This window comes from Peromyscus maniculatus, chromosome 20 (assembly GCF_049852395.1).
Source record: "Peromyscus maniculatus bairdii isolate BWxNUB_F1_BW_parent chromosome 20, HU_Pman_BW_mat_3.1, whole genome shotgun sequence".
In the NCBI taxonomy this organism is placed as follows: domain Eukaryota; kingdom Metazoa; phylum Chordata; class Mammalia; order Rodentia; family Cricetidae; genus Peromyscus; species Peromyscus maniculatus.
In genome coordinates, this window is record NC_134871.1 from 40,827,737 (window position 1) to 40,844,783 (window position 17,047).

The window sequence follows — 17,047 nt, forward strand, 5'->3', positions numbered from 1 at the left end:
TTGGCCTGGAGTTCTGCCATCAACTCTTCTTGCTCTCCAGCTTGGTGAGGGAGATTTGCATCCTTCTCAGCCCCCAGTATCATTTGATTCAATTCTTTCCAACAATGAAGGAATCATTGTTATTGGCTCTATGCCTCGGGTAACCCTGAGTAATATTGGTTGCTTACATCTGAACAATACACTAATAAAACATCTTCTGTTAAAGAGCAATACAGATCGTGATGAGAGAAGAGTCATGGCAGGTATATTTCTTGGGAAAAAGCAAAGGGAATGGAACGGTAGACATATTTGTTTATTAAGCAGATCCTAACCACCAGGAACTAGGCAAAGAACTTTACATTTGTAACAACATTGGGTGCACATAAATTGCATATGGGATTAGTGTTTCTTAGTGATGTCACTCTAGAGGTGGGCAGAGAGAGAAACACAGAGAGATTAAAGAATTGGATCTGGGTTTTGAAAGCGGGCATGACTCAAAGCCAACGGACATTCAGTATCACCACATAGTGTGAAGGAAACATCCTTACAGTAGTACCACTACCTAGCTTCTAGAGAGTTCTTATCTCCAAAAGGACTAGAAATAAGAGGGACCATAGGAGAAGAATATTCACTTTGTCTACTACAGAGTTTGACACTCAGAATGCATCTGAGAGATGGTTGTTGAGAAGTGAAAGCTGGATTGACCTTGAAAGAAATGGACAAACACTGCCCTAAAGAGGCATTTGAAAGAAGGAACCTCATAGGACACACTCTTTCAAGGTGAGAATTGCAGGTCATGAGGTCATGGCTCGTATGCACACGTTACCTCTGAGGAAGTCGGCTTGCAGTATCCAGCTCCAAAGACCAAGTTCTCCAGAGAAATAATAGGCTGTTCTGGTCCTGTGTCTGGGCCACCTTTCCCTAACCAGGAGCCTCTTCCCGGGCGAGTGAAACTAGAAAGAAGGGGAAGGGAAAAACAGGAGGTGAGTAAGCTATCATGTGTTAAATCAGCCCCCTGGGGGACCACAACTTAGGTGCATGTGGTATATAGATTTAGGTGTGTTCCAGCAGGAGGGTTTGGATGTTATGATCCCAATGCTGTCTAGTGGTTGGGTATTCTTGGATAGTACACATCAATAGTTATACAGAGAGGTACCCTAATGCCTGTATGTCCATCAGCTGAGAGGTTGTTGAGGCAATGTTCTAGGGACTCATCATCCTGAGAGACAGATAGAAAGAGCTCCTGACCAAAGTAGAAGGACTACCTCCAAGTTAATCATGCTATTTAGAGCTACTTCTGCCCTCATGGGATCATTCCCTGGCATGAGCTCCTTCTAGCCTCAGCCCCTCCCTGCTTCTACTTGCCTTCCTGTGGAAGATGTAAAATAGCATTCATCTCCATAATCCATGCAAGAATCCTGCAATATGTCCTAGATTACTGTAGTCAATAAAGCATTCCCTATTATCTATGCTACGTGGTAATGATGCAATCTCTTCAAGAGAAATATGTGGGTTTTTGTCCAGTTCTGATTCATTATAAAGGTCATCTAAGAGATGTGCTGGCCATGATCAATCTCAAAGGAGATTTGGCAATGTGATGAGATCATGTGGCCTTATCATATTTGGGTATATAGTCATTCCCTCTACCTTAACCTTTTTTTCCTCCAATAATAAATAAGAGAAAAAAAACTGCTTACACCGAGTTTCCCTTTCTTTCAGATATCTATTAAAACTCTACTGACTCAGATGAGATTTTATATATTCAGGGTGGTATGTGAGATCGTGTCTTCTATATATAGCAGGGAAGCTGCACTCATGAAATCTCAAAAACACAGCTGCCTAAACAAGGCTTGCACAATGAGTATACCAGTCACCACACCACTGTGCATAGATGAAATTTCACAAGGCCCTAACCCTAGGTGAAGAGCTACAGGCAACTAATGACTGCTAAGAGGGGGAGAATCATTCATCTACAGGGAAAAGCTACCTGATAGGTTATCCAATACCAACTGGTCATCCCTAAGCATATATATATATATATATATATATATATATATATATATATATATATATATATATGTGTGTGTGTGTGTGTGTGTATGTATATATGTATATATACACGTATACATACATACATATATGTATATGTATATCCCTAAGCATATACATATATATGTATATGTATACTATATATGTATGTATATACATATACATACATATATACATATACTTACACACACACATCTATACATATATATATCATACATATATTCACATATATATATAAAAGCAATACTGAATGGACCCACAAGGTGTATAAATGTAATGGTAATAATTAAAGAAGAAAAGGTCATGAATATGAAAGGGACTGGAGGAGACACAGGAAAAGTTGGAAAGGGTGAAAATAATGTAAATATAGTACTCACATATGAAGTTTAAAAGAAATTAAAAATCTAAAAGCTTATTTAGATGTATATTTTTTATTCTACAATTACCATTCTATAGGTATGTTTTAATCTTCCAAAGAGATGAATGATCTCTCATGGCAAATAAAAAACAAAGGGGTCTCCACCATAAATGTCCTCAGTTGTCATTGTCTTTGCTCTTGTTGCTTGAGACAGCTGGGGCAGATTTCAGACAAGGAACTCATGCTTCTGGCAGCAATATTGGCATCGAAATAAAGTTAAGGTTACTTTTCTAGTTAATCCATGTATTCAAATATTACCAGTCTCGTGCCACATGCCAGACAGTAGATGAGGTGTTAGAGTGGCAAGGTGGTACATGTGTCAGCCTCACCTTAAGCACACATTGGTCTAGAAAGGGACTCAAATGAATAAGTCAGTGTTGGAATGTGATGGGAGATAAACAGTAGCCAATAAGCATAGAGGAGAAGTTTATGAAGTAAGCTGGGTGAAAGGGCTGAGTACTCTGAAGTGGTATGCCACAGTAGACAACCACAGTTATGCAAAACCTAAACCAGCTAGCGGCACCACCTACATATTAGGACCTGGGCTAGATTTGAACCTCACACTTCATCTCCTCACAGAGAATTAGTAATGCGCTTGAGCCATGGGGCATCACAGAGGGTCCTGATATTAGCAACAGTTAGTTTTAAGTGTAAGGTATAGTAAATAATGATATTGAATAAAAGGTAATAACTATTCTTGATAATATAACTGTATCAAAGTCACTCAGTCACAAACTACACATCTACATGTGTATTGGCTCATGGGACATCAATCTTATTTAATTTAATAAAAAATCCTCCAGTTTTAATTGCAGTGTTATCATAAGTAATTTGGGGATAACTTAAAGCATGTAGGAGTAGTATACATTTTGGTTACAGGAAAACATATAATTTCATATGAATGCTTTGAGTTTCTGGGTAGTTTGCTCCTTAGGTTGACTTACCTTAGTTAGGGACAGTTGTATTATATCATACTAACACTATTTGAATTTGCTTTGTTTTGTTTTTTGAGACAGGATTTTATATATGCCAGCTTGGCCAAGTTCCTGGTCCTCCTGCCCTCACTTCCTGAATGCTGGGATTATAGATGTGCCCCACCACATCTGCCTTTGGATATGTACTGAACTCAGAGTTAAAGAAAGTTTACAATTCAGCCAGAAGGTACTTGTAGGAACATTCTAGAAGAAAAAGAAATGCATGTACATAAAGAATCATGACGCCTTCTCTGGGATATCTGCCAACAATGGCCTGAAATACTTGTTGTTTGAGTATGCCTTTTAGTTGGTATTTCTACTGGAGGGAGACCCTAGGAGACACTCAGTTTTACCTATTTGAAGATTAAAGATTGGACTTTCTTTGGTCTTTCTCGGTGAAGGTTAAGGGTCTTCTGAGGTTAAATTTCAGTTCCACACCTGCTGCATCCTTGTTGGACCTAACTGAGGCTGTGAGAGTGCTTTTCTGGAAAAGCTGGTGCTTGCCCCATTTGACAGGTATTTCCCACAAGCTTAAAGGGTTCCCTTTGTTCCCAGGTACCATGTGTCAAGACAGAAATTCTTCTTGCAACACGCAGAGAGTGGAAGGCGGTTCTATTTTTACCCCATCTGTGAAGTTTAGCTCTCCAGCAGCTGTGTGTGCTCCCATCTGGAAGGCTGCTGCCGACAAACTTGCAGAGTCTGCTCCTATCGAACGGTTAAACTCGCTGCTAAGGCATCCCGGCTCCAAACCCACAGTAAGATACCGCCAGAGCTCCTAGCAGCACTAGGGGCAAAAGGTGATGTCAGGTGCTGGGAGCCCATTGGGCATCTCACTTGTCCTCCTGCCTGCCCTACTGACCCTCCTGCTTGGGAGAGCTGGAGAGGAGTAAGTCTTGAGGATTGTTCTGAGGCACAAGCCTTCAGTGTCTCTGTATACTCAACTAATTTGTGTCCAACCCCTGGATACATCATTAATTACACTGTCAAAATCTGACTCCAATTACCTTCCCAAATTCAATTTTCACTGTCACACTCTCCTGTCCCCTGGACAGAACAATGTCTTCTGTAAAGCTTTCCTCTGAGTCACAAGGAGAGGTGCAGCAAGTTTCCTGTCATTTGTCAGTGCTAAATGGGTGGCCCAGAATATGGTGAGTGCTTTACAAAAATTAAAACACATCCATACCCAAGAGCTTCCCATGTGCTGTCGTTGAGTCCTTCCAACATTCTCCTACTGCTGACTGAGACTGAATCCTACATGCTCAAGTGCACAGAGTTAGAAAGTAGAATCTCAGATTTGGCACTTGGTGCCACCCATCCCTGAAACCCATTCTTCTAACTGCTACCTTACCCAGGCCTTCCACTCAGTTTGGAAACTTACCACCTGGATTGCTTCCAGACCCCATGTCTCTTATAGCCAGGGGTACAATACATGCATCTCAGAATTGCTAGTTTCTATATTTCTAGAATTGCTTCAAGAGCCTTTATTAGACACATACTCATCATATGGGACACTCTACATAGTTTTTTTTATTATTATATATAGCCATAATGTCTGTTGGTTTATTGTCACAAAAATTATTTGTTTATATGTAAATTTATGTGTCTGTATGGTGAAACAGATATCCAGAGATGTATGATAAACTATTCAACAATTTCCCAGAAAGTAAATGAAGGAACTAAGCAGGCAGATGTGACTAACTCTAGCTGCATGGGCATAGCTTACTCTCTGGGACCCGGAACCCCTGGAAGTGTCTCTTCCTTCCCCATCTGGGTTGTCTGGCATCCAGTTGAACAGTCTCCACAGATCTCGGGGCACACCTGCTCTGTCTCACCTTTGGCACACTCTGATTTAACTCCTATGCAGGCTAAACCATAACACTTCCCCAAACTTTCACCATGAAACCCAGTTCTACCTTCTCTCTTTCACTTCACCTTAGCCAGCAGCCACACCCACTCTCTTACTGGGTAATGCTTTTCATCCTAGTTACTCAATACATAGCTGGTTTCTCTATCAGTCTTATTTAGAATCTGAAATGACCCAGTTGGCCAGCAGCACCCAGAAAAGCCATTCTCAGATGAATAAAATAGGGTCAAGGATAAAGTCACATCTCATTTTTGATTCCCAGACCCTAACCAAGAGTGGGCCTTTTAGGCTATGGACATTGTAAGAAGTGAGGACTCTGCTTTTTCTCACACACATGGGAACTCTTAGAAACTGTCTAGAGTATAGAAACTGGACAATTTTCCTTCCTCTATGTTACAAGACTTTATCCCAAATATGTCATTGCACATCTGTGCAACTGTTTGCTCTCCCTGTTTTAAAATTATCTAAATGTCCATATTCAGCCATCCTGGGACCATGACGGATAGCCATGCACAGCCCACTACAATAGCTCTTATGAGCTCTATCTCTTCCCTCGCAGAAGTAATGAAACCCACGTTCTCCTCTGCACCTTGGGACTCTGTAGGTGAGTCAATGCAGGGCAATGGCAAACTATCTTACAAGCAGCCCTGCATTTGAGCAAACAGTCACTGGGGGAAGGAATAGATCTGGACCTTTGTTGTGTGGTAGCCCTGCCCTCCACTGGGATTCACGAAAACTTCACACGACTGGCCCTCACTAATCTCAGTTGGCCACAAAATAACAAAAGACATGAATGTGTTAAAGGAACTTGTAGGGAAGGAAGAAAGGAGGTTGACAGGAGTGAGATCGAAAGAAAAAAAAAGTTGGGAGGAAGAATAATCAGAATGCATTATATACACATATGAAAGTGTCAGAGTATAAATTATCTAAGCTTAAGTTGAATATTAAATAATACAGCGCTGGGAACCTTGTAGATACCCAAAAATATCAAATGAATTTAAATTTTTTAAAGCTTTTTATAGATGTTGGTGTTCCTATTTTACACGCAGAGATTACATAGCTCAGAAATATGAGGAGCTTCTCAAGGGACAGCTAGAGACAAGTAAAGCCCAGGGAAGAATCCCAGACCCTGAGGTGTGAGCTACAGTTTACAAGTCTTGCACCCCTGAAATCCCCCAGTGTCCTCTGTGATCCAGGGGCTCTCCCAAGCTTTCTCCCGCCTCTTCTGTGGGTCACATGAAGACCCAAGCTTAAGCCAGCAACCATGGGCGCATGGGATGCATGTTAGGGCTACCTCGAACTCCATACCTGATCAAAGGTTGCTGCAGAGCCACCAGGGCAGCGTGGATGGTCACTGAGATCACTGACAGGTGGAAGTAGTCGAACATGACAGGGACTTGGTGGTGCAGACCCCTCTGGGGGTGAAAGTGCAGGCCAAGTGTACGACTGCTGATCATCGGTGTCCCAGACACATCTCTCAGTCTGGAAGGCAAGTGAGTGAGCTTGTATGAGTATGGTTGGTTGGCTCTCCTGTCACTCAAGTAGCTCCACCTACAGCCTCATCATCTCACTCAATCCTGCAATATTCTGCCTGGCTAAAAGAATTTTTCCCACAGTTGGAAAATGAAGAATGAAGGCTCTGGGCCTCAGTTCTTCTGTCACTGCAGGCAAATCCAAACCTCAGAGATGGTGAAGATGACCACATCTTTCCAAGGCTCCTATCGTGACTGCAAATCTCTTCCCCCCTTTTTTCACCCCCATAGGATGAGCACTACTCATATAATGCTGCACAGATTCTGTGAGGTTGTGAATTGTGTTGGATCTCCTAGCCCCCAAGGGAAAGAGCTATGACTAACTCATCTTTACATCACTGGCATCTCACTGGTACAGACAAGATGGAAAAGCTGATCAAGCCCCTGGTTATGAAAATGACAACTGATTGACTGAATGAACAAAGACTAAATAGTACTCAGAACACACTGCTCTAACAGTCTGACCAGGTTTAAGAAGTTGCCCCTTACCTTTGCACTAGTACTTTGTAATCAATGCATACCCAACCCTAAGAGACAGGCTACGGACAGACAAACCCAGAAGTGCCTTTTGTCTCAAAAAGAGAGATTACTTTTTCTCGAGATATAAGTCCCGAAAAACTGTTTCTGTGGCTCTGCAGGTTGCAGGGAGCCAGAGCTTGAAGAAAGCCACTTCCAGGAGTACAACCAGAGGCATCTCTTCTTCCTCCATGGATAAGCAAATCGATTACAGAGAGGCGAGACAGCAAAGCTCCCACAGCTCATCCCAGGGTCAGTCTTTCCCTACCATCTTTGCTATATGTGGGTAAACGTACAACAGTTATTGAATCCCTGGTGCCCATTGTGACTATGTGTAGCACACTTTTTCTTTTAACCAGGAAATAAAAAACAGACAAAGAAAGGTAGAGAACCCAAGCCATGGGTATTAGCAAGCTGTCGGCCTTCATTCTCACTTTAATTTGGACAACAATGATCTGAAACTTAACTGTAGACTGGGCATTCTGCTTTCCCCTGTAAGACAAGCATATGATGTGCTTGCTAATTTTATTCCACTCATAAAAGAACAAGTGAAACTAATGTGAATTATTTAACTTGTTTACAATCATTAGAAAAGATGGCCATGCCAGACCAGGAATTTCTAACTCTCCTCTGTGCTGTTACTGCACAGTATTGCTTTGAGCTCATTTAGACATTGGCTCCTGACAGTGAGAACAAGAAATTAAGCATAACCCAAGCCTCCTTCAGAAGAAGTAAGGAGGGGAGGGAATCACTGTTCTGTGTTCTGTAATGGACAGTACACATTTATGGAGAAGCAGGCTACTTCCTCAGGAATCTCAGCGTAGAGAAGATGCAGGTGAACATTTGTGGATGCAGCAGCAGAATGCCTGAGGTTCTTATAAAGGAACTAAGCAAACAAAATGATTCAACAACAGCAAATATTAATATCTCACAGAAAGAACAGCCCTCCAGACAGAATTATTTTGCACACTTGCAAGGAATAAAATAAGGCCAGCTGAGAGCTCCCATAGGAAGATAAATTGCCCCTCTAAGTATTAAAGAATTTCCTACATGCTGAGTTGTGCAGAGACTCATAGGGCTATGTGGGGGTGAGTGCCTCAGCCCTGTGCAAGCAGGTACTCATGGACCATTCTAAATGAGACAGTGTAGACAGAATGGTAGTCTCAAGAGTGTGGGATGACTTTGAGAACTGAATAAAGCTTTGGTGAGAAATAGACCTGTTCTATGTGTTGTACTATTAAGCAGCACCCCTTGTTCCTACTCACTAGATGCCAGCATCACCGCTATTTCCAATGTCTGTTGACATGGCCAAAGCCTGAGGACATCATTATTCCACTAATATACAATTAAACAACAGCCTCCCATTTTGTTCCTTTTTGCTTATTCTCTATGCTGCTGAGAAAAGTGAAAAATAAAAATAAAAACATCTACCCAAATTAAGAATGCTTCAAAGCCTGATGTCCATCTTATAAGGTACTGAAATTATGAAAAATACAGAGATTTGTCCCATGTGTCTTAGTTGAAGAGTGCTGGACCTAAGCTGCTATATTTCACATGTTTTTGTATAACTCGTTCCCTGTATCAGGCTATCCATTAACTGCTCTTCTACTGGCAAGAAAAAAACTAATTTACAACATTCACTGTGATATGTTTTTCAAACTTCTAGAAGACTTTGTCAGACAATAATTTCTGTGCTTAAGTTTATGATTGCTGACATGGATGGTTCTACATTCAACTACACGTGTGCATTGTGGAGCAATGGCTGGAAACCATGAGGTAGAGGGGCCTCAGACTGAGTGGTTGCTGGAGAGGTGATGACAGAGATCTCAGATCATATGGGGAGATGTGAGAACAATGGAATCAGAGGCTTTGATGCTGAGGGGAGGTGGACTTCCTTTAGTATCCACCATCACAGAGGAAACACTATCCTAAAGATTCTTAGCAAGAAAGAGACAGGTGTGTGTGTGTGTGTGTGTGTGTGTGTGTGTGTTGTGTAAGTGCACAAGTAATTCTCAAGAAGAAATGTGTGCTGTTGAGCATAGACATGTCAGAAACATGGATATTCCTGGCAGCCCAGGGACCAAGTCTTATCAGCTACAGTTAATGCATGTTTCTTCTCAATGACTCAACAGTACCAGATCTCTTGACATCTTAGCAGAGGTTCTTTGTTTCAGAGTCACAATGACTCAGTTTCCCTTATTGTGAGAACCCTCAAGAAATTCCTAAAGAGAGGGAGTCTGAACTCCCAAGAAGGGGTGGAGGAAATCCCAATTCTACCACTATTAGCCCCTATTCTGCCATTTGTAATCCCTGCCCCCCAGTTCCTGTTCTCCAAAAGCAAAGGAGAAGCAGTTGTTGAAGAATTTAAAGAGACAAGATGTGAGCACTGACTGCTACAGAGAATAGTCAGTGTATGCTAGCATCCTTCTAATAGGATGTAGAGGAAAGGAATGCCATCTCTTTGTCCTCTCAAACCAAAGCAGGAGTTCTGAAGGGTAATTGCCTTGTGCACCTTAGAGCTGTGGGTGTAAAGTTCTGGTGCCTGATGCATCCTGCAGTGTTTCTCTGGATAATAGCTGGGTTTGACTATCTTGGACAGCAAAGCAACTGTGCGGAATAGCTTCCACATTTTTAGGAAGAGAATTAAAATAACTTTACACAGCTCCCATGGACCACATGTGGATTCTCTGGAAGGATTTGCCACAAATATTTTCCTAGAAGTCATGCATGACCACAAGAGGCTTGACTTGATTAGGGGACTTCAAGGATGGGGCAGAGATGGAGTGGAGGTGTGCTTAATGGTCAAACCATCAAGTAACTCACAAGAACCCTGATAATGACTGAGTATTTACCCCAGAAAGGACACCGCTTGCCAGCATTCAAATGTGATTTCCTGGCCCTTACCGTATCTCCTTCCTCACTGTGCCTGATCTACAAGCCACAGAGGGAGGGGCAAATCAAGCTAAGGAAGAAGAACAAAGCCCTCTGCCATCCCCTTTAGGATGTTGAGAACATCCTATACTAAAAGGGCCTAAATGAATGGAAAGAAACCTTAAATGAATGCGAGCTTTGAAGTTTTGATATCATACCTTTTAATTCCTCAGAGAATGATTGATTATTTAATTCCTGAGAGAATATAAAAAGGCTTAAGAGGCAAATAGCCCAGGCCAGGGTAGAGGGAAGAGGCCACGGAACAAACTTGAAGGAAGCTATTAAGAAAAGGAAGAGAACGGCTCCCTGCTTATTTCCTCAGCAAGTTTTACATAAATAGATTTCAGTTCACCGAGAGTTGAAGAACAATAGCAGATGTTCAGTATGAGCGCATGGAAGACCAGGAAGAATGATTTGAAGGGAGTTTTGATCGTCTAGCACATGGAGTCATTACTCTAAAACCCCCAAATCAGTACCACACAGGGGAAAATGTTTTAAGCAGAAGATAGCCATTAATAAGGCAAGAAGCCAGCAATTGTCTGTTTGCAGAACCCGAGCAGCCTGGCTCCTACAAGTGAGCTTTTCCAGGCTCTGGCAGACATGCTGTGATGGCAAATCATGTCCGTCAACTTGACAGCATCGAGAATCAGCTGAAAGCCAAGCTGCTGGGCACTCCTGTGAGCAATTTTCTTGATAAGTTGATTTGAAGTAGGAAGATCCACCTTAAATCTGGGCAGCACCTCTGGTGGCAGCTCCATAAAGGGACACAGAAGAAGGAAGCTTTGCTTTTGGTCTACTTGCTCATTCTCTCACTGGCAAGGCTATCTATTCTGTTCCTGCATCATTCTTTCACTGGTAATCACACCAACTTCTTCCAACTGCGTCAGGATTCTAATGTAAACTGAAAAGCAGCATCTCTCCAGGAGTCCCCCCAGCCCTTCAGCACCAGGCTGGGACTGCAGAGACATTCAGCTTCATGGACTGAGCCACTACCGGATTCTTGGTCACTCTAGCATGAGTCAGCTATTGTTGGACTATCTGGATCACACCATATAAGCCAATCTAATGCGTATGTGTGTGTGTGTGTGTGTGTGTGTGTGTGTGTGCGTGTGCGTGTGCGTGTGCGTGTGCGTGTGCGTGTGCGTGTAATGTTATCAGTCCTGTTCCTTAGAAAACCTTGACTAATAAAATGTCTATCCCATGTTCCTGGTAAATTGGGGCTACTGAGGGACATTACTGATTACTAGTAACTAGCCATTCCAGAGAAATTAAGAAGATTCTAGCTTTGAGGAAGCCCTAAGAGTGAGGAAAGGGTAGAGGAAAAAACAACTCTACACAGACCAAGGATGTCCATGACACTCACTGCTGCTCACTATCCGTAAAGTGCAGGTCCACCTTGAGCTGAAACTCGACCTCGCTCAGTGCATCTTCTACCTGAAAGACAAAGACCAAGAGAGTTCAGAAGTCAATTAGTAATCCAACTGGGACATTTAGCTGACTGTTTCTCAAAGCAGAGAAACAGAATCTCACTATAAAGTGCCACTGATGTGTAGCAAGAATATCTATGTATGAGACATCAAGTTCTGGATAAGCAGACTATTAGAATAGGGATATTAGATGGAAAATGGAAACAAAGGATTCATACAGCCAGCTTGGTAAAAGGATATCTTTAACTATTATTAAACAAGCATCCTTGTAATGCTTAATCTCCATTGTCAAGTTGATGAAATGTAAAATCACTTCAGAGGTAAGTCTCCAAGCATATCTATGAGGGGTTGTTTAGCCTCTGAGTATGCATATGAATGATAGTCCTGGTTAGGTTAACTGATGTGAAGACCCATCTTAAGTGTTAGACAGGACGTTCTCTGGCTAGGTATCCTGAACTACATGAATGGAGGAGCAGGCTGAGCATTTGCATGTACTGATTGCTCTCTGCTTCCAGTTTGTGGATGCACCATACCAGCTGCTGCAAGTTTTTGCAACCTTGACTTTTCCTGCCACGATGGGCTGTGTTTGAAATGTGAGCTGGAATCAACCCTTTCGCCCTTAAGTTGCCCTTGTCAGCTTATTTTTTATCACAGAAGCTGGAAAATAAATGTGAAGCATTTAAGCATTTTAAGTCTCATTTTCAAATGAATTTGACATGGATTCCAGGCACGTGTAAAAGACTAAAGAGCCTCTACCCTGGGAAGGATGGTGGAGCGAACTATCAGTGGAACAAAACTTGTGCAGAGATGCATGAAGTTACCACTTACACTCAAATATCCCCATGTGACTCACATCACCATCCACATGTTAAGGGGAGGAAGTTGGCAATCAGGGAGCTTAAGTGATTAATTTCCAAAGTGACTCAAGCTCCTATGCTAAGTCTCAAACTCTCCTTCCTTCAATGTTTGGGTTTCATCCATATTTGTGCTAATCTTGGCATTTAAAAAAAAAAAAGCAATACGACAGTTCTTTTCACATATGCCCCCCAAAATCGTGTCCCCGGGTCTCCTTTCTCAACTGTATAGGGGAATTGTGTGCTATGCAGCAGTCTTTATTCTCTGTACTCTGTGGATTCATCCCTGTGTCAGCACTGTCCCCGTACCACAGGGCTTAGACCCCTGTCTGCTCCCTGGCTGGCTGAAACCCTCCTCTGCAACTCAAAGTGAGCCACCTCTTTTCCCTCTTCACATTTAGCACTTCTGATTACCATAGCTTGTTCTGAGCTCCTATGTTGGAAACCCATAAAGCAAATCTCACCTCCAGGCAGCTTTTGTTTAGTCCCCGTAGTATTTTTAAAAACATTTTGAACAAGTTGCAAATGCAAGAAATTCAGGTAATTTCACATTCATGTTTGTATTGTGGGTTTATAGCTTCTGGGGGAAAAAAAAGCAAAACATCCCTTGGATCTGGCAAGGCAGGGCTGACATTTGTTAGCTCTGTTTGGATCAGGCAAATCCTGCAAATACCACTGGTTTACCACAATCCCTGGCAGTGCTCTCCTGCTTGAGGCAAAACACCCTGGCTATTTTTTTTGCCATATGTCCTTGCTAATTTCCTTGTTAAGGAATACGTTAGTCCTTATTCGTTGTGGACTCCAACTTGCAGGAATAGTGTCCTGTGTGGAGGCAGTGTCAATGTATCTTTGAGGAATAAAACTGTTCTCCCAAACTCACCTATTTTGTCTTTTGTTTCTTTACAAAAATACTCTCATCCCACAGGGACAGACATCACCTACCCAAAGGCTTCTTTGGAAATAACTTCTTAATTAAGCATAATTCAAGCAGAGACATACGGATAGAATTTATCTTTGGGCCTTTGTGGTATTAAAAAGTGTTATTTTTTAAAGAATACTTAGAAAGCTAACATTTTGCTGAATTCAAGTGCTATAAATAACTTCTCTTATGTTTATTTTTCATAACCAAAAATCTAGCTTTGTATAGAACCAAAGGAGCATGGGCTCTCACTATCAGTTCCCTGGAAATAAGATGGGAGAAGTAAACCCATTAACCACTTTCTGAGCAAGCATTTGCCTGGATACTGAGAACTTCCTGTGAGCATTAGATTTAATGACTGCAATTCTCTGGTAATTGAGACTAGACTGATTCTAATTATGACTTTCCCTAGTTCCTTGCTAAATCTTACTTGCAAGATACCTACACATATATGTTTATAGAAGCCTACATATTATAGTTGCAAGATATCTACATATACATGTTTATAGGAACCTACTTATTATAGTTGCAAGACACCTAAACATATGTTTATCACAGTGATTCTTCTCTTTTCTTCCAGGTCCCCTGTAGCCTGAAGGCTAAGGAGGAAGCTTCTAAAGTCAGAATGCATGAATGCAAATCCTGAATCCAGTTGTTTTCCATTCATAACATGAGAATAAAATACTTCTACTTACTCTATAACATTAGAGTGAACTAAAGAAGTGTACGAAAAGGGTTGACCAATTTCAAATAATGCAATTTGTTATAGTTGTTATTTCTACTTTACTACTGAGCTTGAACAACCGGAGGATCCCCCTTCTCCCACCACATTTACGTGGTGGTCCTATATGCTCTTTGGAAAAACACTTCTTAAATTCCAGATTTAAGCCACAGCTTTACCACACCTTCGTGGTGTGATGGAGACAAGTCACAGCTCTAAATCTCTGCATCCTTATACATCAAAGGGGGTTGAGAAAGCCCCTCACCATACTGCAACGACTCAATGAGATATTACAAAGCACTCAGCAAAAAGCCCAATGGAATTAATCTGACAAATATGAGATGTTACTGGTGATAAGATCAGTGGATGGTTAATACAACTAGACCCAATTCCTATCACTATACAATAGAAGCTTTGCTTCTCTCAACTACATTGGACTATCACTGGTGTCTCCAAGAGCATGGCACAATCTATTTATTTATTTATTCATTCATTCATTTATTTTACATCCTGTCTGAAATTTCCCTTTCCCTCTCTCCTCCCATTCCCTCCCTTCTCTCTGCCCTACATCCAATCTACTCTTCTTGTTTCTGTTCAGAAAGGGACAGGCCTCCCATGGGTATTAACAAAGCATGGCATATCAAGTTGCCTTAAGACTATGCATCTCCCCTTGTACTAAGGCTGGACAAGGCAACCCAGTATAAGTAGTAGATTCTCAAGAGCCAGCCAAAGCATTATGGACAGCCCCTACTCCCATTGTCTGGAGTTCCACAAAGACCAAGCTACACAATTATCACATATATGTAGACGGTCTAGGTTGTTCACATCCAGGCTCCCTGGTTGTTGAACTAGATTCTGTGAGTTCCTATAAGACAGGTTAGTTGTTTCTGTGGGTTTTCTTGTGATGACCTTGTTCAACTATATTCATAGCAACTTTATTCATAATAGTCAGGACCTGGAAACTACCTAGATGCCCCCCAACCAAAGAATGGATTAAAAAAATGCAGTACATTTACACAATGGAGTATAACTCAGCTGTTAAAAAAAATGACATCAGGAAATTTGAAGGCAAGTGAATGAACTACGTAAAAATCATCCAGAATGAGGTAACCCAGACTGAGAAACACAAACATGGCATGTACTCACAAGTGGATATTAGCTGTAAAGTGAAGGATAACCATGTCAGAATCCATAGACCCAGAGAGACTAGGGAACAAGGAGTTCCCAAGAGGAGATGCATGGATCTCCTGGGAAGGGGAAATAGAAAAGATCTCAAGTGGACTTGGGGCAGGTGGGGATGGGAACTTGAGGATCAGGTTGTGGGAATGAATGGAAGGGGAGAGTACTGAAAGAGATGACTGGAGGGGGGCATTTCAGGGTCAGGTAGAAATCTGATGCAAGGGGAATTCCCACAAATCTACAAGGATGAAGCCAGCTAAGACTCCTAGCAATAGTAGATGCATAACCTGAACTGGCCATCCCCTGTGATCAGATTGGTGACTGCTCCAACTGTTATCAGAGAACCTTCATTCAGCAACTGATGGAAACATATGTAGAGACCCACAGCCAAACATTATGCGAGCTTGAGGAATTCTGCTGAAGAGAGGAGGAAGAACTGTAGGAACCAGAGGGGCATGGCCCACTCTTATAGTCCATTTCTACAGACTGCCTTATCTACATGGAGTCCTCCATCTCCTGGGTATAACTGAACTCTGCTCTCTAGGCTACCTTTGGTTGTCATGTGGCTTGGCCATTGACATCCTCTGTGTTTGTTATCTTCTCTGGCTCATTCTACTGTTCCTCCCTCTTACTATTCTGTATATTTTTAAGTCTACCTAAATCTTCTATGTCACTATAGCATATATGAATAAAATATCCACAGGGCCTCTACAGCTACTCCCTGTCTGTATTTATTTTAAAACATCCCATCAGATTCCTTGGCTTCTAGTTAGTTCTCTTTGTAATTGGTTCTGGTTATCATCCATAGCCTCAGTGCAGAGACTGAATCTTCTCCTCTATAATGTGCTTGTTGCTCATTAACTGAGCTACCAGGCCCTTGAAGACAAGGGGCCTTGAAACCTTCTTCACTTCTATGTCTTTTCCAATGACCTAACCCAGAGCTTAAAAAGAACAGGTAATTAAACCATACATTCATGGACAGTAAGCCTGAGCAGAGGTACACCCGGGCAAGTAAGGAGTGACTGTCTGTGACCATGGTTTCATGGAATGAGCAGGCATGAGAATGAAGAAGAAAAACACATCCGAAGCAGGTGAATATCTGAACCATAAATTCTTACCAGATCTCAGAATCAATCAGTAGCTTCTCCTTCACTCACCCTGAATTCAACAACAAGATGGAATGGTTAGTCAGGAAAGACAACCTCTGTGTCTGGCAGGAGAGCAAGACTTACCCTCTCACCGTCTAAGAGCAAATGAGTCCGGAAGAGCATGGCATCATTTATGGGAACTTCTTCATTCCTGTATAAGATCTGGAAGATTCGACTATGCACGGCACTCTCATGGACACAGGCTGAATGCAGGCTGCTGCTCTCTGCAAACAGGAAGGAAATCAGTAGGAGGCCATGAACTTTGGAACAATCCTGAAAATACAGTCCCATCAGGTGTCTTTCTGGTCTTAGGGAATACTGTGATTCTAACCTGAACTACAGTTTCCAAAGCTTAAGATCACAAATGAATGAGCACCTACCGTGGGAATGGTTTTGTTCACTGGAGCAAACTGTCTCTCAAGAGAACCATGTTCAATGTCTCATAAGGCACGTGACTTTAGCAAAGTCATTCTTGCTGTGAGCAGCATTCCTATCTGGAAGTTGGTACCTGCAGAATTCCTCACCTGATCACATGT

General features: G+C 41.9%; 1 protein-coding gene across 2 annotated transcripts in view; it reads right to left on the reverse strand.

The window, feature by feature from the left end:
- The window catches only part of Fam135b (family with sequence similarity 135 member B), a 284,289-nt gene that overhangs the window by 73,965 nt on the left and 193,277 nt on the right, over positions 1-17,047 (reverse strand). For both annotated transcript variants that reach the window (XM_042264605.2, XM_042264606.2), the window contains exons 4-7: positions 16,596-16,735; positions 11,627-11,697; positions 6,593-6,766; positions 806-932 (exon numbers count right to left, since the gene is read on the reverse strand). In XM_042264605.2, the coding sequence (XP_042120539.1) occupies positions 806-932; positions 6,593-6,766; positions 11,627-11,697; positions 16,596-16,735 (512 nt within the window). The remainder of the gene's footprint in view (positions 1-805; positions 933-6,592; positions 6,767-11,626; positions 11,698-16,595; positions 16,736-17,047) is intronic.